The 24,282-nt window shown below is 34.5% G+C and overlaps 1 protein-coding gene across 3 annotated transcripts in view; it reads right to left on the reverse strand.

The window, feature by feature from the left end:
• Positions 1 to 71: 71 nt before the first annotated feature.
• HYCC1 (hyccin PI4KA lipid kinase complex subunit 1) overlaps positions 72 to 24,282 on the reverse strand; it is a 76,102-nt gene continuing 51,891 nt past the window's right edge. Inside the window, exons 10-12 of one of the 3 annotated variants that reach the window (XM_064290067.1) lie at positions 24,069 to 24,228; positions 5,695 to 5,990; positions 4,805 to 4,911 (exon numbers count right to left, since the gene is read on the reverse strand). In XM_064290067.1, the coding sequence (XP_064146137.1) occupies positions 5,722 to 5,990; positions 24,069 to 24,228 (429 nt within the window). In that variant the 3' untranslated portion in view covers positions 4,805 to 4,911; positions 5,695 to 5,721. Of the gene's footprint in view, positions 4,912 to 5,694; positions 5,991 to 15,101; positions 20,859 to 24,068; positions 24,229 to 24,282 lie in introns of those variants that run through there. The other 2 variants (XM_064290066.1, XM_064290068.1) reach the window with 2 other exon arrangements.

The following is a 24,282-nucleotide window of genomic DNA, read 5'->3' on the forward strand; positions in this document are numbered from 1 at the left end:
ATAAAACAAGAGGCAACACTTAGCTGTATAAAGTACTTCATGTGGAGAACACTTACACAAATACACAAAACTTCAAAAAAACAAAACTCCAGTTTATTTTCATAGCCTTAAAAAGGTAGGGAGCACATAAAAAATATCCAAAGTCATAGTTCAGGAATGTAAACTCTAGGAGTACAATTATAAACAAGTATATTTACTATGAAAAGATTAGCATCACTACATGATTAGAAGTAAAGATGAGAGGTACACAACAAATTCCATATAAGAGAAAGCAACAGTATGTCAACAGGATCTTGAGTTTACTAGTAAAAACTTCATACCAAGACACAGGTTCCCTAGAACTCTACTGTAAAAAACACAAAAACATCTTCCAAAATGTTCACTGTTAGCCTCTTTAGATATGCACAAGTTACAAAGTATAGATGACAACATATTTATGCTCTCTATTGAAGAATTTACCAATATTAAACACAAATGTGATTAACTCTAAATATTGAGTATAATTTTACTAAACAACAAATCTAAAAGTACAATTCATTCTAAGCAAAGGACTAGTTTTTGTTTTTCATCTAAAGACTGGTAAGACCTTACTATACATTAATTTCTATCTATAATACTTAAGTAACCACCAAATTATTTTTCTCATTAAATGTTTTTTTAAATCTTTTTTTAGTTACATTATTTAACATATATATTTCCTTTGATGTGCTAACCTTAATAAAGCATACATTTATCAGACCTATAGGTTCAAATGTTAAACGGTTTCATTTAAAATAGATGTTCAAAATTATGTCTGAGTACAATTAAAGTGTTAAAATTGAAGAGTTTTAACACTTTAATTTTATTCTTCCAAAATAGGCAAAATCCCTTAAAACTGGGATCATTTTTATCTATTTTGGCTTAAACAACATATTTCCCTTTAATTCAAATTTTTTTTTTTTAATGAGTTATGTTTGCTGAGCAGTTGCTTCATAAATGAAAACAGCAATAAAATATTGCGTCTCCAAAGCAAACTTCAGTCACCATTTAAAGACTGAGAATGTCTACTCTTCGAGTCTATTGAGCTGCCTTAAAAAGTTCCAGGGAGGTGAGCAAGGAACTCCAGGGTGCTTTCCTGTGGCTTTGGGGAAAGAAGGGAAGACACCCTTGCCCTGCATACTCTGAGACAGTCCCTTGAAAAGTCTACATAGCTGTGTCTCTCCCCACTTGGATTCTAAAACACTAGTGCTAGGACCTAGCTTCACTACAACACACCCCAAGCAGTTTACTGTTTCCAGAGTGAGAGGATAGGTAATTTCCAGAATCCCTAGAGGTTTAAAATGGGGAATGGAGCTACAACTTCTACTCAGATCCTCTGAGCTACAGGATTTAAGACCACAATTTTATGTGGAATTTTTCTCCTGAAAAAAGCTATACTGGATATATATGAGGTCTGTGACCAAACTGTCATACAAGCATCTTCACAGGAAATTGACCTACGAAAGCCTTCCAAAATTTTCAAATTTGGGAAGGTGAGTCAGGAAAGGGCAGTAGGAGTAATAACAATTTGTTACCATAGTTAATATTATTCAATATTTACAATTACTATAAAATTTTCAAATTTATAATCCTTATTTGAAATATTATCAAAGTTTCTATAAATTATTTCATTGTTAACATAACTTAACACTCCAGAAAATCAATTGGTGCAAGTTACTTGGAGCAAAAATTCAAAACCATCCCACTGAGTAAGCCTTCAGAGATTAAAAAAAAAGAATACACATGCAAATTGGTTGCGCATTGCATAAACAGGCGGTAGCCCTTTCATGCTTAAAATTGCAAGCATCTACAGATCTGATTCCATTTATGGATAACAAGAAAAATATAAGATGTTATATTTTTATTGCAAAAATTAAATGAGAATTATTAAAAATTCAGAATTAGAAGTCACGTGTCAATGTTATTAAAAGTTAATTAGCTGTCAAAAACAACAAAGATTATAATGATCTAGTACCTAACCAACATATTTCCATGATCTAAGGAAGTGAGACCACCAAGAATCCAAAATATTAGACAAGTGATCTGTTTGTACTCTGAAAGTCTCTTGACCAGTGCTTCTCAAACTCTACTGTGCAAAACAATCACCTGGAGATCTTGTTAAACTGCAGATTCTGATTCCATAGGTCTGGGTGGTACAGTTGTAACAAGCTGCCAAGTGATGCCAATGCTACTTACTGGTCCTCAGACCACCCTGAGTAGCAAGGATCTAGAATAATAGTAAAATGAGGTTCCATTACTGTGGTCAAACATTAAAATCTGAACTCTCATGTGTGCCATCTGAGAATAAGTTAGTCAAACTTATTCAAAAACATTTCCTAAGCAACTCGACCTGCTTAAAATGCCAATCTTTTAAATTAGTTCTTAATACTATCAATACTGTTAGTAACTATGCCTAGAGAAAATCTTTTGTCAAAGAATTACAAAAAGACAACAGGAAATTCACAGTGACATTTTACAAACACTTAAAATTGTACACAGAGTTCTTATTAAGTGAATACAGTATCAACTTTCACTTTCTGCTTGCCTTACATTCTTTTGGCTACAATTTAGGCCAATAGATCTTATTCTATTCTATTACTGGAACTAAAAATATCAAATTTACTTAAGTCAAAGACCATATTGCATTTAGGACTAATGAATGAAAACTAGTTCATGCTTTTTGAAGAATTAGATTTAAACTTGTAGCCAAAACAGTCATGGTCAAAACTGCATCCACAGCGTAAACGCTTCGGCATTCTTCAAGACACACACACTTTTCATGTATCTGAGCTCATCATAAGTAGGTAGAAGAGGAAAACACTAGCATTTTCCTTTGTGTGCCCACAGCTAGAGTCTGTGGATAAGGACACCACTGTGTACTAAAAGTCTAAGGAAGAAGTGAACAGCTCCCTACGCCTTCCTGCCCAGCCAACTTACCCTCGTCCTCAGCACTTATTTCTCTCTTTGACTCTGAATTATTACTTCAGCAGCCTTGATTTACGGGGAACCTCAACCATAGCTGAAATGACCACCACTAGCAAACACCAAACTTTTACATCAGTCTAGAGGTCACATGCTCTCTATAGCTTCATACAAGCCTATTTTTACTTTTCAGTTGTGGGAAGGTAACTACATTTATTATTCCTTCTATATCATAATAAGAACATTTAAAATAGGCCTGTCACAAAACAAGAAACATACCTGATTCTTTTTTTCATACTTTGAAATTTTAAATTTAAGAACACAAACATAAAACAACCTTAAGTTAGTTAATATATAAATGGCCTCTGTCCCTATTTCACTATTCTTAATTTTCTTTCATGATATTTCATAGATGAAAAAATTATCTAATATCTTTCATTTGCAGGCAAATGATTCAATCTTATATGGTTGGTATCGGTGTCTTGAGAGCTGTGTTGCAATATTTACAATGACTTCAAGGAAGTCTTCAATTACCTGTGCTCTGAATTACAGGAATCCAAAGTAACCAGGATTCCCAAAGTCAAGGAGCAGGGTAAATCAGCTTTATAGCCTATTATAGTTTAGGAATTATAAGGGATTTTCATCTGATAAATCCAGGTGAAATACTTCAAAACAATACCCCCAACCACAGTCTGACTTTTGGTACAAAAATGTCCCAAAGATAACAACAGAATCCCCACATCTGTCTTCTGGAATCATATAATATTCATTTCCTCAAATTATATAATATTCCAGACATTTTTCAGCTCTTTGAACAAGCTGTTATAATCTTAAAGATGATCTTGTTGCAAACATTTTTATCAGGTACTTTCCATACACATCATTTTTGTTTTTCATATGCCTGTTTTTCAGACTGGCTTTCTAAATAGCCAGCTGTGGAATACCTGGAGTTCCACATCTGCCTCATCCTTTATGAAACAGTTCCAAATTTGGAGGTTCCGTTTCACTCTGAAGGCCAAACATACAGCAACCAAAACAGGAGTTATTAAAAACAACAACAACAAAAAACCTCATAGCCTCACATACGATATAGCCAACCTGATCAGATAACCTGCCAAAATTTATGGTCACATTGGCAATCTCAGGACAACAATAAAAAATAGGAAACAAAGAAAGACTCAGACCAAGGGGAAAAAAACATAACTATGAAATAACAAAATCATTTTTCAACAAACTGCAACCTAGATATTATTCCCTTCAAAACTCAAGGTAGCCTTCAAAATTTAAGACATCAGGGCTCCTCTCAGGAACAGGGATGAAAGACCTAGGGCACTTTCATACAGAAGCAAAGTGGTATTTCCAGATTCACCAGTTAGTGAGAAAAACACATTAGAAATTAATCTGTTGACAGAGTAATGCTAATACTAGGAGGTCTCTGCTGACCTGATGGATGCTTCATAGGAAGTTCAGTTCTTTCAGAAATGTAAATAAGCTTATCTTCTTGGAGACTACAGGCAGAGAATCTATTGGCATCTGTCCCAGTCCCACAACCAACAGCATGTGATGGGTTATGTGGGACTGTGACACCACTGACTTGTTCAAAGGATTTACTAAACACAGTAGTGGCAGTCTTGGCCAAACCATGGCTACTAGGCTTAGGCAGGGATTGGCTGGTTGTTAAAGTAAGTCTCTTCAAAGAGAGAAGCTCAAGATTCTCACTTTGGGCTCTCTGAGTTTGTTTTCGAGCAAAGTGATCTTTGCAAGATTCCCCTGTAGTTTCTTTTTCTTTTCCTCCAGTTTTGCTTCCTCCTGACCGTCTCTGGTTCTTCCCTACACTTGTCTTGTTACTAGAATTTTGACTACTGTTTGATAAACCCGACTGGCTGGTACTAGACGCAGCCCTGGAATAAAATCCCTCGTCAACTTCAGATATGTCCATCAGTTCTTCTTGACCTGTTAAATCTGTATTTCCTAAACAAAGAAATAACAAAGATTAGTTAACATTAAGTATTTAAACAATTCTTTTTTTAATGACTAACATCAAATCAATTGTACTTTAAATAAATTAAACTTAAGCATAATTTCATAAGGAAACAGATTATGGTAGAACAAAATCAAAGGATAAATCAAAACATCTACTCTAAAAAATCTTAAAATAGTCCATTGTAATTAAATGACAGTAATTCAGAATGCATTAAACAAAAAGCATGCCATAAATCACACTGCACTGTGCTTTTAGAAAGAATTCTCCTATTATTCATGCAAAAGATCAGAAACAATTAGAAAAAATATCACACAGTCAGCTAGGGGTATAGTCTCCCCCTCAGTAGCAAAGCAATATAAAATCAAAGCTCTTACCAAAGGACTTTTTTTTTTTAAAAGAGTTATTAGGATATTTTAAAGACTTAAAAAAATTCTACACTCTAGATTCTTTTACTAAGTTTAAAAAAAAAATCTAGACTATAAATATCTCAGGCGCTAACCTGTTAAAATTCTATACATATATTATCCTTCATATCAAAGATAAAAAATATAAAGATGAAAAAAATCATTTTAGATCTCAAAACATAAGCAGAAAAATTCTGGAATTTATTCAGAGACAATATAGGTATGACGATTCCAAAGAGCATTAAGAGCCATTGAGAAATTGTGGTGCATAATTCATGCATTTTGATTATTAGGTGACATGCAAACTTTTTGTGACTGTGTAACTGTTGCTTAAACATGCAGCAGTGGCCCTTTGCCGTGAGATACCTTGGAGTGCAGCTATAAAGTGCTCTGCTAAAACTGCACTCTGCCAGGTGAGTTTATTCCGTCCTCCATGATTTTTCTTACAGACTTTTGCCTCCTGATCTCTGGCAAGCCTCTGCTCTCAGTTCTAGGGTCTGTGGCTGTTTCCTGCACACCCTGCATATGCTGAGCATCAATCTCTCCTAGTGTTCTGCCTTTTTCCCCATTCCCGGTTCTCTCTCCGGCCACACTTGTGACACTAATCTCAGGAATGACAAGGTTGCCCAATTCAGTAGTATCATTATTGTTGTCAGGTTGCTCTAGAATTGAAGATGATAAGACAAAATGATGGCTGAAAACAAAACAAAATAAAAATGCAAAAACGAGAAAGACAAAAGACTCAAAATAAAATTGGACAACTGAACGTTATGAATTAAACCAAATATTTGCACTGTAAAAATGTCCATAATTTACAATACTCTGACAGCACTGGAGACAACAGGGTTATGTTCTTCAACTTTAAATGACAAAGAAAAAATTCACAGAGCATCACTTCATGTTCTGCATTTTTTCACACACATATTTGACATGGAGTATGAAATGGAAACAAGCCTTAGGGGAATGCTCAAGGATGTACAGCCAAAAAACTCTAGCTCTTGTCAACATTAGGAACCCCTCCATTTAGGAATTCCCCTTTGTACACTTACATTTCTGTTTTTTATTAGATTACATTGAGGCTGACTCAATAAACCACGATATTTTGAAAAATGCTTATTCATTTGTGATATCATGGTTAGCAATGCCACTAGTATAGTTTTTGTCTCACACACCAGTCAGCTCATGTATTAGTAAGTACTAATGTGGCTGTCACATAATTAAGCAGTCTGTCCCTTCAGACTCTTATAATTGCATAGGTATAAGCCCGCAGTTCATTACAACACTGGAGAAAAACTAAAATGGATTTTTAAAAACACTCTTACAAAGCAAATTTGGAAAAAACAAACTGACTGTCAATCTTTTCTGAAAACGGCCACTGTAACTGAAACAAAGGAATGAAACTCCACAACGAGTTAATTGCCTTAGACATGTTATTCAGTATCTTAAGTCACAGACAAAGGCATGATTTTATTTAAGGCCACCAAGAAAATACCTGTGGTAAAGGGAGAAAAAAACATGAATATTTCTAGAATGGGCCAGTAATGAAACTTAATGTTCAAAACAACACAAGACTGTAAAGCAGCACGTACTCTTTAAAAAAAATATGTAAGCCACAAATCTGCTGGAGGGACACAACCTACTATTTTCAAATGTTTTTAGTGATGGCATTACCAAGCTCTCACTAATGGTGCTAAAACCTGTGAAACAATACCAGGTGGTACAAGAATGGAAGCCTGAGCCATGCATACCCTATTCCTGTGGATCCCGAACTTTGCTGCATATCTGTAACACCTGGGGGTCTTTAAAAACTACCAATGCCCCCAACTCCATTCTGATTTAATTAGTGTGAGGCATGACTGGGGGCACCAGGGTTTTTAAAAGCTACCAGGTGACTAATGTGCACCAAAGTTTGGGAACCACCGCTATATTCTGACTCTTTAAAAATTGAAAAACTTAAAAGTTCTTATGGGTGCCGTGGATACTCCATACCCACCAGCAATATGTGCTTCTGGGGGGGGGGTCCTCTCCTCAGAGCTCCATGTTGCCCTGGGCTGGCAGGCCAATGTGCTCTTATAATTATTTTCCCTTAACTTAGCGCTTCAAAAACTTTTGACTAAAGGTTCTCTAAATGAAATTTCTAATTCCTAGACATGCCAAAGCATGTTAGTGAGGTAGCAAGCAAGCAGTACACTGTTACTTCTGTATGCTCCCTAATAATGTTTTAATGAGGTAAAAAGTTCCAGCCAAGCCTATTCCCAATTGCTAACAGCTGTCTTCAAACTGAGGGCAAATAAAATCTCAGAGGTACATGCCAGAGGACATTGCAACTGAGAGTAAATCACCATGGCATTGTTGGGTGACAGCCAAGATTGGTCATTGCAGAAGCAGTTTCACAAAAGCTCTATTAAAGGAATCTTCAGTCAAAAAAAGTTATAAAACTATGTAAATTATCCAGATATAACAAAGCCAATGAGTATTAAAATTTAGCAAACCAAAAAAGATAAGCTTAAGTGGCCTAATGAGAAAAAGAACAATACTACTTACATTGAATGGCACTAAACAGTGTTTTTGAGAACATTTACATATATTATTCAATTACATTCTCCAAACAATGTGTTGGTGAGCCTCTGAAGTAGGCAATGTGATTCCCATTTACAGACAAGGAAACTGAAGTTCAGAAAGAGCTACACAACTATTCGGGGAGGGGGTGTCAAACCAGAGTCTTTTGACTTTAAATTTCCATTGTCATACTAGAAATTCTAACTCTGTAATTCATTTAAACATCCTCTAACATCCCTAATTAAATTTATTTGTTTAGATTCCTGGTCATTTCATAGAAAGCAAGTAATTTATTCTCACTGAACAGAGAGCTAGATCAAATAAAAGTCTCTAAGAAACCCTAAGTAAGCCATAACTCTTCAAGATTTTGGTTTTTTATTTTATTTTTTTGATGCAAATGAAATTTTAAAATTTAAAACCGGTGCTTCAATGGTAAAGATTAAGAATTTTGCAAAAATATATATTTTTTTTTTGCAAAAAAATTTCCAACTTTTTTTGTCTTTAAAAAACTTCGCAAGAAAAGGACAAGAATAATGATGTATAAGGCACCACTGGGCAAGTGGATTGCTAATCACATTTATTAAGATAGTGGTAAAAATCTGCCTCCCAAAAAGGAATGATATTACATTTTTTTTTAAACCATGAAATTACATGACAAGTAGAAAAATAAGATGATGTGTTTTCCCACAGGCTTTGACTAATTAACTGATGTATGTAAAAAAAAAAAAAAATTTTTTATGTTATCACTCAAAAATGGTAATGTCTTTAAAAAAAGTTAATTAAATTAAATTTCTAAAAGGAAAAGCATGAAATTCTATACTGAGCTAAAAAGAACAGAAACATAAGTCTCAGGAAAAACTACAGAATAAAGATAATTTTATAACCCAAATATTTGTTACATAATGTTACTCCCCATTGTCTCTCTCACTTCATCCCCTGTCTAACTCTGTGACCCAGTCTCCCTGCCCCACTATCTTTCTGGTCTCCTTGCTGTTCCCTAGGTCTGGAATGCTCTTTTTCCAGGTAGCTGCATGTCTCACCTCTTTACTTCCTTCAGGTCTTTTTCCAAAATCTCCTTCCCAATGAGCCCTTTCCTGCCCGTTCTATCAAAAATTTCAGTATCTCCCATATTTCGTATCCCTCTTCCCTACTTCGTTTCCTAACACTTATCACTCTCTAACATACAATTATTTACTTATCTTGTTTACTAAAAATCTAAGATCCATGAGGGCATGGATTTTTGTCTGGTCACTGCTGTATACCTAGTACCTGGAAAAGTCACTGGCATACCCAAACCAAAAAAAAAAAAAAAAAAAACCATTGCCTTCGAGTTGATTGCAACTCATAGCAACCCTATAGGACAGAGTAGAACTGCCCCATAGGGTTTCCAAGGAGCAGCTGGTAGATTACAACTGCTGAACTCTTGGTTAGCAGTTGAGCTCCTAACAACTGTACCACCAGTACATACACATATGGAAACCCTACAAAATGAAAACTGTTTAAACAGCAGGATTCTAAGTGAATACCCCCCTATTCAATTTACTACCATCTTGTTACACAGTTTTTCAACAAAACAAACAAGGAACGAACAAATTGCTCACCCTATATTATAAATTTCTTTATCATTTGTTCATTCATTCAATTTCTATTTATTGAGCACCTACTACGTGTCAAGCATTGTTTTAGGTGCTGGTGATGCAACAGCCAATCAGACAAAGACTGCTCTCACAGAGTTTATGCTATAATATGGGAATTAAACAAGTAAAACATAAGAGAATTTTAGTGGAAAATGCAATAAAGAAAATAAGAGTAATGGGAGAGCATAAGCTGGGCAGTAGAGGAGAAAGGCTACTTTCTGTGAGTGGTCTGGGAAGACTTCTTTGAGAAAGGGACATTTGAGCCGACATGTGAATGATGAAAAAGTGCTAGCAACACAACCATCTGCAGGAAGAGTGTTTAAACTCGCACTTTTTCGTCATTCAAATCTCACTTCAAATACCCCAAATAACTAGTACCAAGTCCCTAAGGCAAAAACGAGCTCAGTATGTTGAATGGTTAGAACGGAGTCTCTAGTGGACCAGGGTGAGAGTGATCTAAAGTGAAGTCAAAGCAGCGGGCAGAGGGTAATCACTAGAGTCACATATGTCATAGTATGTAGTTCGGAATTCGTTCTTATTACACTGGGCAGCCACAGATGGATATGCAGCTAAACTATTTATGTAGTTTATTAGCATTTTTAATCAACAGAAGTCACACTTGTGTAACAAAATATTGAGCATGAGCTGCATCCTGGGTTTGAGTGACTAAAACTGTAGCAACCCATAGCCTTGGTCAGCAATTTACTAGGCAGGTGCCCTAGAACCAGAATAAGGACGAGGTAGTGAAAGGGCTTCACGCTGAGCAAGGACATAAATGAAGACTTAGAAATCAGCATACTGAAGCCAGAGGCAGAATAGACCAGGTAAGAAAAGAGTACACGGAAGAACGACACAGTCTGATTCAGAAAGATTTATACAGACACACCGGTTAGAAATTATTACCACTTTCCTTAAGTAAAAAAGATCAGCAGTCTAGTCATCAGCTTTTGTTGTGTGTGTGTGAATCATTATATAATTTCCCTGTCAAGGTAGATTCAGTCACAGTCAATAATCTCTTTTGCTATCTTTATTAAGTTCCAAGTTACAAGAATGCCTTTGAGAACTGCAACATATAGATGCTGCTGGACCAGTTGAATCCTTCATGATTATATTAAAGATCTTCATGACCAGACAGACAGACCAACAACAGGGAAGTAACACCTATTACAAAGCTATCTATAGAAACCTAATTCTTCTTGGGTGTGCGACATGCAACAAATGATCATAAAAAGGGAGAGTGCTCAATCATAAATAATGCATACGGAATAACGTCCTTATAACTACAAGCAGGAGTTGTGTAAGACCTCCTTAATAAAAATGAAAAATACAAAAATTTACAAACAATTTTGTTTCATAAAACCAATACTGAAATATATTGCTTCTCTGAGTAGAAAATGTTTTGACTTTTATTTTACCTAGAAATAGAACAAGGTTTCTTTTTCCTCAGCTACTGACTAAGCCAAACCCCCCAAAAAAACCCAGTGCAAATACTCAAATCTTTCCTCTCTTAAATCTAATGTTCACATGTGTCAAACACAGAGCAGCGTATTTTAGCTTTTTGGTTAATATGTCCTTTGAGTCAACTAATATTTCCTAAATTTTATTTTGTCCTCCATGAATATATTTTCCATATCAAGAATGCCATTTAAAATTCATGCAAAGCTAATTTTGGTCAGAGGGATATGCTTATTTTTGTAGAAATGCTTTATCATCTATATTGGGAAAGGAAAATTTGTTCCTCAAATAGCATTTTAGATCTGAAAATAATACAGCTTCTTAAAATGATACTAAAAACATTTAAGCCTTTTTAAAAAACTGCCAGATAATTTTTTTTATTTTCCAAATTTTCTTAATAAGCGTAGAGTACTCTTAAAAACTTAAGCATTATGAACTTCTAATCACGGATATAAAAATGATTCTAGTAGCCAATTCTTTAAAGTTTGCTACTTTTGAATATAAATGACCATTTCTGTATTTTTAAAAAATTTTCTGTAACAATTAGCAACTTTCTCCTCAGCTAAAGCCTCTGTTCATAAAGCCATAAAATCAGATTCACAAAATAAATGTTCCATTTCAAGACTTTGGATAGTTTACCTTTGCAGCATGTAAAAAGGTAACCTTAAGTGTTTTAAAATATTTATAAACACAATTATTTTAAATATATTTAACTGTAATATACCTACTAAAAGTATTCTGATTTGCTCAATAGGGTTAAAAAGTTAGTACTATTCTGTTTCATCAATATGTTATCACATGGTAGAAATATTTTCTAAACCAATTGCGATTTTTAAATAACTTATTTTCAAACATGAATTGTATTTTTTATTATTTCTTTTCTCATCTAGCAAATCAGTACCGAAACACTGTTCTGTTTTGTTTCATTTTTTAATAATCACAGGTCTCCTTGACTTTTGTTATAATAATCTGAATTTGTATAACTACCTGTGCCATTCACAAAATAGAAACTTAGTTGTTTTACATGGTGAGAATGTAATAAAACTGCCGAAACAATATGAAATTGCACTTTCTTTGAATTCAATTTTTATATATGTTGTATTTAGTTTGATTTTTCACTTAAATATTCCATATAATTAGATATTCTAAAACCCACAGGGTGCTTATTTTGTATCACCAAGTTCAAAGGCTGAAAAATATATAGAACTAAAACACCAGCCCTGGGGCAAGGACCAGAAGACAGGAGAGGATAGAAAAGCTGGTGATTGGGAACTCAAGGTCAAGAAGGGAGAGTGTTGACATGTTATACGGTTGGTAACCAATGTCACAAAACAATATGTGTGGAAAAAAAGAGAGACCTCTTTTCACAACTTAAAGCTTTATCCTTTTAGATCTACTAAACCGAAATAATGAAGCACAATGTTATCAAAATAAACCATTTAACATGTATCAGCACCAAAGGTAGGGCAAAATTAAAAGTATCTAGTTTATAAATATTACTTTTATTATTAATATCTGCCTATTACAAACAGTTGTAGCTGTTCATAGTGAGAAAAACAAGTTCAATCTAATTTCTATTTTCATGTAAGCAGGATAAAATGAGATAATAGGCATTTTTTTTTTTTAATTCTTGACTATAATAGTGATATAAATGCCAGATAATAAAGTTAGAGTACTGTACTTCGGGGCTACAAAATTACAAAGAAATCATTATACTGACTGCTACTATTATAAAACATATGTATACTTTTGCATTTGATACTATACTCAATTAAACAAGTTTATCTCACAATGAGAAAATCCCAACTACAAATTTCAAAACCCCAGCTATAAATTTAAAAAATTTATAGTTTTATGGAATGACTAATCACAGGACTATTTAAAATAACAAGCTAGCTAATAAAAACTTATCAAGAATATAATTATTGTGCAGCTAATAAAACAAATTAAGCAGTTCTTAATTAATCTACAATCACCCTTACGTAGTGCTTTAAAGTGTACCAAATGCTTTTCACTTACTTGTCTCATTATTTCACAAATGCATATGTGGGCAGAATGGTGGGTAGTGATGAAGAATTGGGATTTCACTAGGTAGGCTTTTTTATTAGATAACTAGTTGGCAAAAATTATAAGCACTCATTATTTGCAACCATAGCTGAATCAGGAGACTTTTATAGAATGAAGCAGTGGTATTTCAAAAGCTGTTTTAAAAAGAGGAAAGTTGCTTACATTGTTCCAAGTAGGGATAATTTTTTTCTAATGGTAGAAAGGTGAATCATAATGGTGGTGGTGTAGAACAGACAAAAAAAAAAGCAATTAAATTTGCTCTGGAAGAAAGAAGGGAATGGAAAAGAAAGAAGAAATAAAAAAAAAGTATAAGTTGTATAATGGAACCTTGAAGTGGTGAAGAATCGTTTTGGGGATTTAAAAACAAGAGCTATTTGAGTTGAAATGGTAGCCAATAAAGATGGCTTTGGAAGCAGCATTTAGGAACAAGTATACACTTAAGGCATAATTGTAAAGAAATACTTTCTGTTTTCCCTTTAGCTATTATGTTTATATTTTAAAGGAGGTAAATATGTAATAAAATAAAATTTCATTTTTTGTTATCAATTTTAAAAATAATTACTACAGGTTACTTCACTAAATTTTATCTTATTTTTTTTCTTACTGGAATTTTCATTTCAACTCTTGTTATGGCCCTAATCCATTCATTCTTCTGTTAATTTATTTAATGCTTTTTGAAGTTTATTCCACTATACATTTTCCTTTCAAATTATAGCTTCTAGATAATCCTCGATCTGTAGCTGGCTTGAAAATTTAGATTTGGAGACTATCCCTTTGCCTTGAGTTATTCACTATTAACAGACTAAAAGAAACACAATACACTTAAAATAATTAGTAATATATCAATAGAGCTATTAATTTTGTAACTATGACTCTTAAAAGCCAAAGCAGCAATTCTTCATTATAATTTTACTTCCAGATATATATTGACATGGAATTATAAAGTCATTACATTTTTCTCAGAGAATTAAATCCAAAGGTTAAAAAGTTTGAAAACACACTAAGTAAAGTCACATCAGTATACTCAACTGAAAAGTGGGAGAAAAACAAGAAAACACACTGTTAGCCAAACAGATTCCTCTAAAATAACACCTCAGTTGAAACCAACCAAAACCCACTGCCCGTCACACTGATTCCAAGCCATAGCGACCCCATCAGGTTCCCAAGACTGTAAATCTCTACGCAAGGAGACTGCCACATCTTTCTCCCGTGTAGCTGCTGGTGGTTTTGAACTGCCAACCTTTCTACTTCAGTCAATTGCTTTAAACACTGTGCCACCAGTGCTCCTTCAGCTGAAACCAACCTTTCTTTAAATTTAAAAACCACTCTATTTAGTTAATATAAGAATGTACTGTCTGGTCAAAACTAAAATTACAGGGACAAGCAGACAATGGAACCGGTCAAAATACAATTCTAGAAATTTGGGTTGTTATTCAACAACAATAAGACCATGGCAAAGAATATGTCCTCTGAAACATGCAGGAATATTAAGGCTAAAGAAACTTTTTACCTTCTATAAAAACACTTTTCATGAAAATACAAGCTATAGATAACTCTTAACTTTAAGAAAAGAATGACGGGTCCCCAAAGCTTCAGGGAATCCTGAAATACATTCTAGTATAAAGCTCAGAAAAAAATATTCTAAAATATAAGTAATTAAAACTGTCCAAAATTAATTTAAAAAAAAAAAGACTAAATTGTGAATTCATTTTGGCTCTAAGGAGATTTTTCTGTCTTTAATAATAGAAAAGAATAAATGTGATTAATTGCTCCAATCTAATTTATTTTCTTGCATGTATAATCATTTTTTGGTGACTCAGACATGAAAACATACCAATACATTTACATGATTTAATTATATTCCCTAACAATAAAGGGATATAAAGGAGAAAAAAAAAAGTTGTGCTTGGCTGCTTCCATGGGAGAATCTTGTTTATTCCTTTCCTTCTTCTCCCCAGATGGAATGGAAAAAGGAGATAAATAAAGGCAAACAAAATAAGAGAAGAAGAGGGAAGAGATTCCAGGATAGGGAAAAAAAAAAAAAGCGGGGTGGGGTGGGAGGGGAGATTGCTTTCTTCTTTCTCAGTACTGGTAGTAAGAAAGAAAAGAGCATGTATTAAATAAATATATATTAAATATATTTATATATATATTCCTTAAAGTTTATATTCCTTGTCCCTCCATCTCAAACCTCATCATTACTGGCTTTGTTACTGGCTTTGTTGTTCTCGTCATTATTGGATGCCATCAACTCAGTTCTGACTCATAGTGATCCTATGTACAACAAAACAAAACACTGCCCAGTTCTATGCCATCCTCACAATCATTGCTATGCTTGAGCCCTCCGTTGCAGCCACTGTGTCAATCCATCTCATTGAGGGTCTTCCTCTTTTTCGCTGACCCTCTACTTTACCAAGCATTATGTCCTTCTCCAGAGATTGATCCCTCCTGATAACATCTCCAAAGTATGTGAGACGTAGTCTTGCCGTCCTTGCTTCTAAGGAGCACTCTGGTTGCACTTCTTCTAAGACAGATTTGTTCTTTCTTTTGGCAGTCCATGGTATATGCAATATTCTTCGCTAACACCAGAATTCAAAGGCATTGATTCTTCTTCGGTCTTTCTTATTCATTGTCCAGCTTTTGCGTGCATAGGAGGCAACTGAAAACACCACAGCTTGGGTCAGGCGTACCTTAGTCCTCAAGGTGACAGCTTTGCTTTTTAACCCTTTAAAGAGATCTCTTGCAGCCAATTTGCCCACTGCGATGCATCTTTTGATTTCTTGACTGCTGCTTCCATGGGTGTTGATTGTGGATCCAAGTAAAATGAAATCCTTGACAACTTCATTCTTTTCTCCATTTATTATGATATTGCTTATTGGTCCAGTTGTGAGGATTTTTGTTTCCTTTATGTTGAGGTGTAATCCATTCTGAATGCTGTGGTCTTTGATCTTCATCAGTGTCTCAAGCCCTCTTCACTTTTAGCAAGGTTATATCATCTGCACAACACAGGTTATTAATGAGTCTCCCTCCATCCCTAATCCCCCGTTCTTCTTCATATACTCCAGCTTCTCAGATTATTTGCTCAGTATACAGATTGAACAGGTATGGTGAAAAGATATGACCCTGACACACACCTTTCTTGACTTTAAACCACACAATACCACCTTTACTGGCTTAGAGTTGCATATTCCTTGTTCCCGCTACAGGATACATTTAGGGGTTTGTGAAGGAATTCCTCTGGTGAGGGTTAGTGTGGTGACAGGGTAGGATGGGAATCACATTTAGATTTCCATCAGATTTAGAAACTCTAAATATGTTCTCACACAGTCAACAGCACTATGCTTCAGAAACATGGGATAAAAAGGCTTTTGTGGGCTATCCTGGAAATCTATAATCTCTTAACCTTGTTTCTGCAAAAATGCATAAATCAATTTCTGGAATATAATACATGTGTAGGTTGAGGTCTATATATTTAAGAACTACAGCAAAAATACCTATCTTTTCCACAAGGAGCCAGTGTCAGCTAGAGAGCCCAGAACAATAAGGTGTCCAAGTAGGAAGCAAAACTATGAAGACGGAAAATAGAAAAGTGTTTAACTCATCAGAGCATGGTAACTTAATGAAAAATGCTGCCCTAGGAAGGAAAACCAAGGCTACCCTAAAAAGGGAGAATGCAGTCTACTTGTAGAAGCAAATAAGAAGGGCCTTAGACTAGGGATATTTTGGAGTCCCTTTGGATTAAAGGAATTCACACTATGGAAAAGTGGTATACAAGACTAAGCTGAATTCTGTATCTGCTCCATGTACCTGGCTTGCTTTTTATAGTTTGTTCTCCTGAATATCCTCATCTGTGACTTTTTTGTTACCATAAACAGGAGTTTCCTAGTGTTGAGTTGTGAAGGATGAATAAGTAAAGGGGTAGGCAGGACTAGATTAAGGCATGTGAAGGCCCTAAACACTGATAATCTGTAGTGTCCCCTCCTCTGCTTTCTCATGCATTTGAATGGGATACGTGAGTTATATGTGTGTGTATATACATATATACACACATACATATATATGTATGTGTGTGTCTTAGCTAACCATGATGTAACTTCTTTTTAAATGCAACTATAATATTAGCGATTGAAGACAAAATTAGTGTACACCATTTTAATGGAATGAAATTAACTGGATTATAAAATTTTTAGTGGATGTAGGGTACTAAGATTTTTACTATATACCACATTTTCTACAAAGGAAATATTCTACATATTTTACAACAAAGAAAATGAGTCATTGAATTTAATCGTTGCAACAATCAATGTAAAACTCTGTCGCTCACCCACAACGAAAAATTGACTTTCACTAATTTTACCTCAAACAGTTCATACTTCAATTTTGATGCTTCTTTCATAATAAATGCTATATTTATGAAGGAACAAATGAAAAGATGTCATAAAAGACAGTTTAACTTTTCAGAAAATAAATACTACAACAAATTAGTTCATTTTTAGGTATTTCATCTCTAACATGTAATAATTAAAAACATTTCTTTCTATTCCTTGCTCTTACAAGTTCTTCAATGATTTCATTCCAACTAAACTGCTGAACAATATGTACTTCCATACATAATAAGGATAATGAATCTAGTCTTTCTTGAATCATTGATCTACACTGAGGGTTTCTGAATCTCTTTAGGGACAAAAATGAGCTGTCTGTGGTGCAAAACCAAAAAAACCACACCCAGCGCCGTCGAGTCGATTCCAACTCATAGCGACCCTATAGGACAGAGTAGAACTGCCCTATAGAGTTTCCAAAGAGTGCCTGGCGGATTTGAACTGCTGACCCTTTGGTTAGCAGCTATAGCACTTAACCACTACGCCACCAGGGTTTCTTTCTGTGTGCAGTTGTGATTATTAAAGTTAGGAATACGTGAAAAGTAATTTCAACACTAGGAAATATACATTGTATTATATCTTCTATTATGGAATCATACATGCCTATATGAGTAAAATTTGTCTTTCCTGAATCTGTAAATTTAGTTCTCATGTAGAAATGAAACTTCCCACTTTTCCATAAAGGTTTGTGTTTAAGTCATTGGAATAAGACTACGCTAATTTCTTAGATGCCTTCACGCATTCTTCGTCAGATATATCCACATTGTTTAAGAAGGAAAATCTATATAAGAAGAGAATGAAAGACCTTCATATAATTTCACCCTCCTTTTCATTTAAGAGTCAAGTGTGTCAATGATGGTGCTCTATGTGATTACATGAAATTAATCTCTGGCACTCAGTGATACTTCTGGAGCACTTCCGTCATTTACTTTTTTTTTTCTAATGTTTCTGCGATGATGAACTGCTTGATAATCAGTATTTGGCAGTATTTGTTTTGCTCTGTTTTCAAAAATTTCAAAACATTCTCTTAAATTATCTAAATACCCTGTTGATGACTGGTAGAGATCTATGCATGTCTTTAAATTTACTTCTAATTGGAGAGCTTGACTTGTCCAATGGAAATGCAGCAATATATTATTCCATATATAACCAATATAAATACACACTGTAGTGTGTGCATTTTGTTCGCCATGTTTTCAGCTTCTCTTTTGGTATCTCCTTTTTGTGTCTGGCCTTCAGCAATATTTTTTAAGGCATCTAGAATCTGAGTGTACGATTCCAGGATTGCACTCATTGCTACAGCATGCATTTTCCAATGTGTATTGGAAAGACATTTTAATACTCCATTGTTGCCTAAATATGTTTTAAAAACTGTCCATCAGTAAGCACAGGAGGCAAAAAATGTGTAGAGTAACTGAACCGTAGGAAAAAAAAAAAAATCAACTGCTTCTGCATGACAATAGACTGCACTACATTCTACAAGATTAAGCGAATGCATAGTATGTATTATGAAAATAGCATATTCATTACGTTCTAAAATTTTCTATTGCATTACTTTACTGACATATTGGCAGCACTGTCATAGGACTGGGCTCTGTACTTAGGAAAATCAATTTTTCAAACTTCACATAAATAGGGAAGTGCTTGATTTGCAATTTCTTCACTGGTTGATTTTTTTAAGCCAGTAAATGTGATAAATCTCTCGATGGGTTTTCCATCTGTTGGAGACGTGCAAATTAAAACAATAATTAGCTGATCTGTATGAGAAAGACCAGGAGTGGAATTACAGACAAACTGAAATATCAAGCTATATTTATTTCACTGAAAATAGTTGATTAAAGTTTATCACTTATTAAGTTTATTAATTCTTCACACGTTGTTTTAGACATAAACAATGGGTTGCCCTTTCCTGTGTTACCATACTTTGAGATGTGACCTGCTAATAATGGATCAAACTGAGCAATAAGTTCAAGTAAATCCCCAAAATTTCCATTTTGTGGGGTCCCAAACACTTCATTTCTTCCTCAAAAAGATAGTCCACGTTCAGCGGTTGTTATAATGACAGCAATAACACGTTGCAAAACGGCTTTCCAATACTGACATTCTTCATTAATTGTGTTCCCAGTTCATGAGTTAAGGCAAAACCATGTCTTCAGTTTAAATATGACAACATACAATCTCTGTGAATTGAACTATTTTCATGTTTATCAATCATATTCAAGTTGCACCAATCACTAAGTCCATTCATAGCAAATCGAGAATTGAATGATTTAGGACTGAACAGTTTGCAAACAAGACAATATACAGAGCTAACTAATGGGGAAGTCAGTAGCCACTTCCTCTTATAATTTTTACCATTAGTTTTGCACCATAAAATATATTCTGGCTACTAAGCCTTGTTGTCTATCATCCAGGAATTTTCTAAATGAATTTTTAAGTGGCCCACTATGGTTGACAATCAGTTGGCCCTCTTTTGATCCAATAATTTACATCATTAGAAATTATTCCACAAGCAGGATCTGTATTTCTGTTATTTATGGGGTCTGCTGATGCAACAATTTTGGATACTAAAATACTTTCACTTTCTACACTACTAATTTTTTTTTACTACAGCAAGGGGTGGATGGAGAATTTGGGACAAACGCTGTTATATTCCTATCACTATTAGTATTTTCAGCACTAGCAGTACTAGTACAGCACCTGCACCCATTAAACTCAAGCATTCAGTGGAAGAAATCTCTTCTGATTCATTACGTTTTAAAAAGGAAGTTAATTTTAAAACCGCCTTTAGGGATTCACAAATCCTTTTCTTTTTATCTTCTGCAAGGGTGTGTTTTTGCACTCCACTTAGTTGCTGCAGTTTCATTTTATGTGGATATAAAATTATGTCACTTTTTAAATTTGGTTCTACCATAGCAAATACATTTAATAATTGAAAACACATAAAATTTATAAGATAAAGTTTACATTAGAATCTGGATATTAACAAAAATTTATATTTGAAAATTAGCAAGTAAAAAAATTGATTTGGAACATGTGATTTTGTTCTTCAGGTCTGAGATAGTCAAAAGATATCGTACTTACAAGGTGCTCGGAAATAATTTCATTCATTTATCGTATGATGTTTGTTGGCAGGCCCTTCACAAATCTCCTCAAGTGTTTTCGTCTTGAAATAATACTTAAAAACTTGCACACTCACTTTCCATCTTTTGATGCTGAATCTTCATAGTTCATTGGACTACTGCTGATACCCAATGGGGGCAAGAGCAATAGCAAAGAGCAAGATACAAATACAAAAGTTTGCTCAATCTGAAAACACGTTTTGGTTTGCTCTGTACAGAACAGGACCAGGTACGTCACGAGTCACATGATTACAGTAACATTGGCATGTTTATATGTGGTTGACGAGAGAGAACTGAATGTGAGGTTGTACCTGATTGGTCCGAAATGAAAAGGAAAATACAATTGTTATCATATACAAAATCTGTAAAATATACATTTTATATATTTGTGGAATTGTTCAACTCCCATATTGGGAGATAAGTACATAATTGATATAACAATTGCACAACTTCACAATGTGCGAGTTTGTTTTGCTAGTCATAATGATATCAATCAATTTCTTAAAAGAAAGCCAGTCTGAAAGGAAATGGAAAATAAAATACATTTATATAATTTTTATTTACTAAATATTCATTTCTTTCCTCTAGGAATTGTTCAATTTCCTTACACAGAGATACGTAACTATTCCGATAAAATATAAATGTAATGTTCTGATAAATGCCCTCTGTTGCTTTCTTGGAAGATGAATTTAGAAACACACTGATGCAAAAGGGAAGCATATTTTGCACAATAAGTATTTAATTTTGCATCCTCTTAATGTGCCTAGTACCTCGTTTATTAGCATATATAGAGTAATATCAAACACTGTGTCTCCTGCAACAGACAATAAAAAATGAAACTCACTTGATGCATAAATTAAAACTTGTCATGTCACATAAATATTAATAATCCCGGTACTTTTTAATGTTTGCTATGTTAGTATTATATTATCATCTGTTAGTATTATATTAAGTGTATGCTAGATTGCATTTGCGTGTATGCCAAACATATTTTAAAGTTTTAAATACTATTCTTTACAAAACTTGGGACATAACTCTGTATGTAAATGCCATACAATCAAAAAGTAACTTGACTGAATTCATTGCAATGGTCAACTTATCCAAATTCCCTCACTCTTGTGTGTCATCTGGGACTGGAGTTCCCATTGGTTGTTTTCCAGGACATGTGCAAGCACATTCCCTTGTGTTTATATTGTGGCAATGAGCACTGCTGGCCCTCCTGGCTGGAACCGCTGTATCAGCAGACGTGGAAGTACAAGATGGCTCTCTCAAAATGGATCAGACACCTGTTACCTATTCATATAATCCATCCTTGCCCTGTAACTGCTCATGTTGGATCCAGTCACATATTGGATGAATACAGCAAGAGTTATACTCCACAGCCCATCCCCACCTCTTGTTTATTTGAAAGAAAATGAGACTCGCCGAGATAAGGAGTTTCAATTACACAAGAGGGGACCATAGGAGACAGATGTCAATGAAGGTGTTGAAGTGGTAGGGGCCTCATAGCTTAAACAACCTTGTGTGTGGGCAACCTCATGACCCTGCATGAACTTTATTTTCAGCTGGCACATTCTCACACTTTGGAGCTGGTATCAGTTTCACTTATTGCCCTGCCAGTTCCCTTCCGCTGCGGTGCTCACTTTTACTTGTGTCCTGTCTGCTTGGCATCAATGGATCTTTGCTTTGGACAACTGGTGCCCTTTTTTTGTTGATGCCCTAAGCACGTGCTTATCTTGCTTATTCGACAGTCTTTAAAGAAGGTTACTTTAATGAGGCTGTAGCCCTAAGGCAGAGTGCCAACCCTTCAGGAGGTGGCCAAAATGGAACCTGAAGGTCTGTAAGAATATATTCGAGAGTTCTTTTATCTTTTAGGGGAGATTTTTTTCCTATAAAATATTTCTGGGAAATGGCATCCATTTTATTGCAGGGTACATACTTTCATTCTATTAAATGCATGCATGGACACGCATGCACACCCTGTCTCTTATACACATCCACATGCGTGAATTCAAGTAAGTTTTAAAAATTCATATTTTTAACTGTAGGACCTACATTTATTTCCCTAATCCCCAATATGCCTACATAAATAGCAAGAAGGGAAAGTGGAAAAGGAATTAAAATTCATTCTTGCATTTTCCCGTAAAATTTCCTATAACCTCCCCACTTTTTTGGAACTCGGTAGGAATAATTATTGCCATAATGATCAGTTTATGATCTGGCTTACTGCCTATTTTCATCAATTGATTCCAAGACAGAAAAATCAAACGTTAGGGCACTACCATATCTAATTAAATGACTTTCTATCTATAAACTAGTCCCACTGAGTAGCATAATTTTCACTAAAGATACTGAAGTATGTTTTAAATAGTAGCATAATTTGCCTTGCTAATGCTGAATGTTACCACCTCTTTCATGCTTCCCTACTTTCAAGAATTGTTGCACTAACTTTAAAAAAGAAAAAGATTGAAAATGACCATTAGTTAAGCTAGATAATTTCATTATCATTCTTTTTTAACATACTATATTTTTTTATATTCTAGATTCCCTGAGTGAGGACAATGGCAACTATCCTCATCATCAACTTCTTATTTCACCATAAATAACTTCATTCTTCTCACTTTTCCATCTTCTCTACAGAGATCACAGAGGCTACTGAAATCAAATATCCCAAAAGGAGCTACCATTTCATTTCAGTTTTACCGAAAGAAGAAAACAGGGAACAGATTTTCTTTTACTCAGGATATACATGTCTGCTTGGGACAAAGTAGCTTTTTGTTTCTCATCCAATGGTTACCTTCTGAGGAAGGTGATAGTAATCCTTTTCTTGCACTGATTCATGCCACTACAGTAACTTCCAGGTGGGTGGAAGTTACAAAAAGAACAAGGAATGAAATAAAGAATAATAAAGAGAGAATGGCGGGAAATGGGAAAGTATTGAGAAAGCTTTGGTGAACAAAATTAATGTTCAGTAAAATTTTAAAATAATAAAATGAAGCAGTCAAAAGAAAAAAATTAAAACAAACAACAATCTTGGAACAAAATTAACTTCAAGAAAATAGAAATGCTTAAAGTTGCGTCAGTAGTATGGTATTCTTTTCCAGTAAGTTCAGATCAGAACAAAATGCTGTAAGTCCCTACTGGTTTCTTCTATCTCAATATGCACGTTTACCAGCTGAAGAGGTAGTTGAAAAATAAGAAACATTAAGAAAAAATTTTCCAAATACCTACGATTAAAATCCAAAATGTATGAATAATCTAAAAATGCATCTTTCCTACTCTATTGAAATAAGACTTAAAAGTCAACATAATTTTAAAATAAATTTTCATTTATATATGTAACATAGGAAGCTCCATTTTCCTTATTGCCTGTTACTCCTAGACAGTAAATTAGGAGTTAAGGGTGGCTCAACGGCTCTCTCTTTCAGGCCACCACAGTGCTATTTACTAAAGCTATAAGTACAGAGAAAAATACGATAGAATCAACAATGCTCTAACTTGAAGAGCTTTATATTTCTTACCATGTCTTTTCCATCTATGACCTCTTATAGACATGCTGGTTACTGCATTTCTCGATATTCTAGAGGAAGTTGGTGTAATTTCAACTTGAATACACCTTGTGCCCTCCTTACTAGACTTCATGGCGCCATGGGGCAAGGAAGACTTTATTGCATTAGCAACCTAAGAAGAAAAAGAACAGTTGAAGATTGATATTAACCAATGTATTATTATACC

This window comes from Loxodonta africana, chromosome 8, assembly GCF_030014295.1.
Source record: "Loxodonta africana isolate mLoxAfr1 chromosome 8, mLoxAfr1.hap2, whole genome shotgun sequence".
NCBI classification, from domain to species: Eukaryota; Metazoa; Chordata; class Mammalia; order Proboscidea; family Elephantidae; genus Loxodonta; species Loxodonta africana.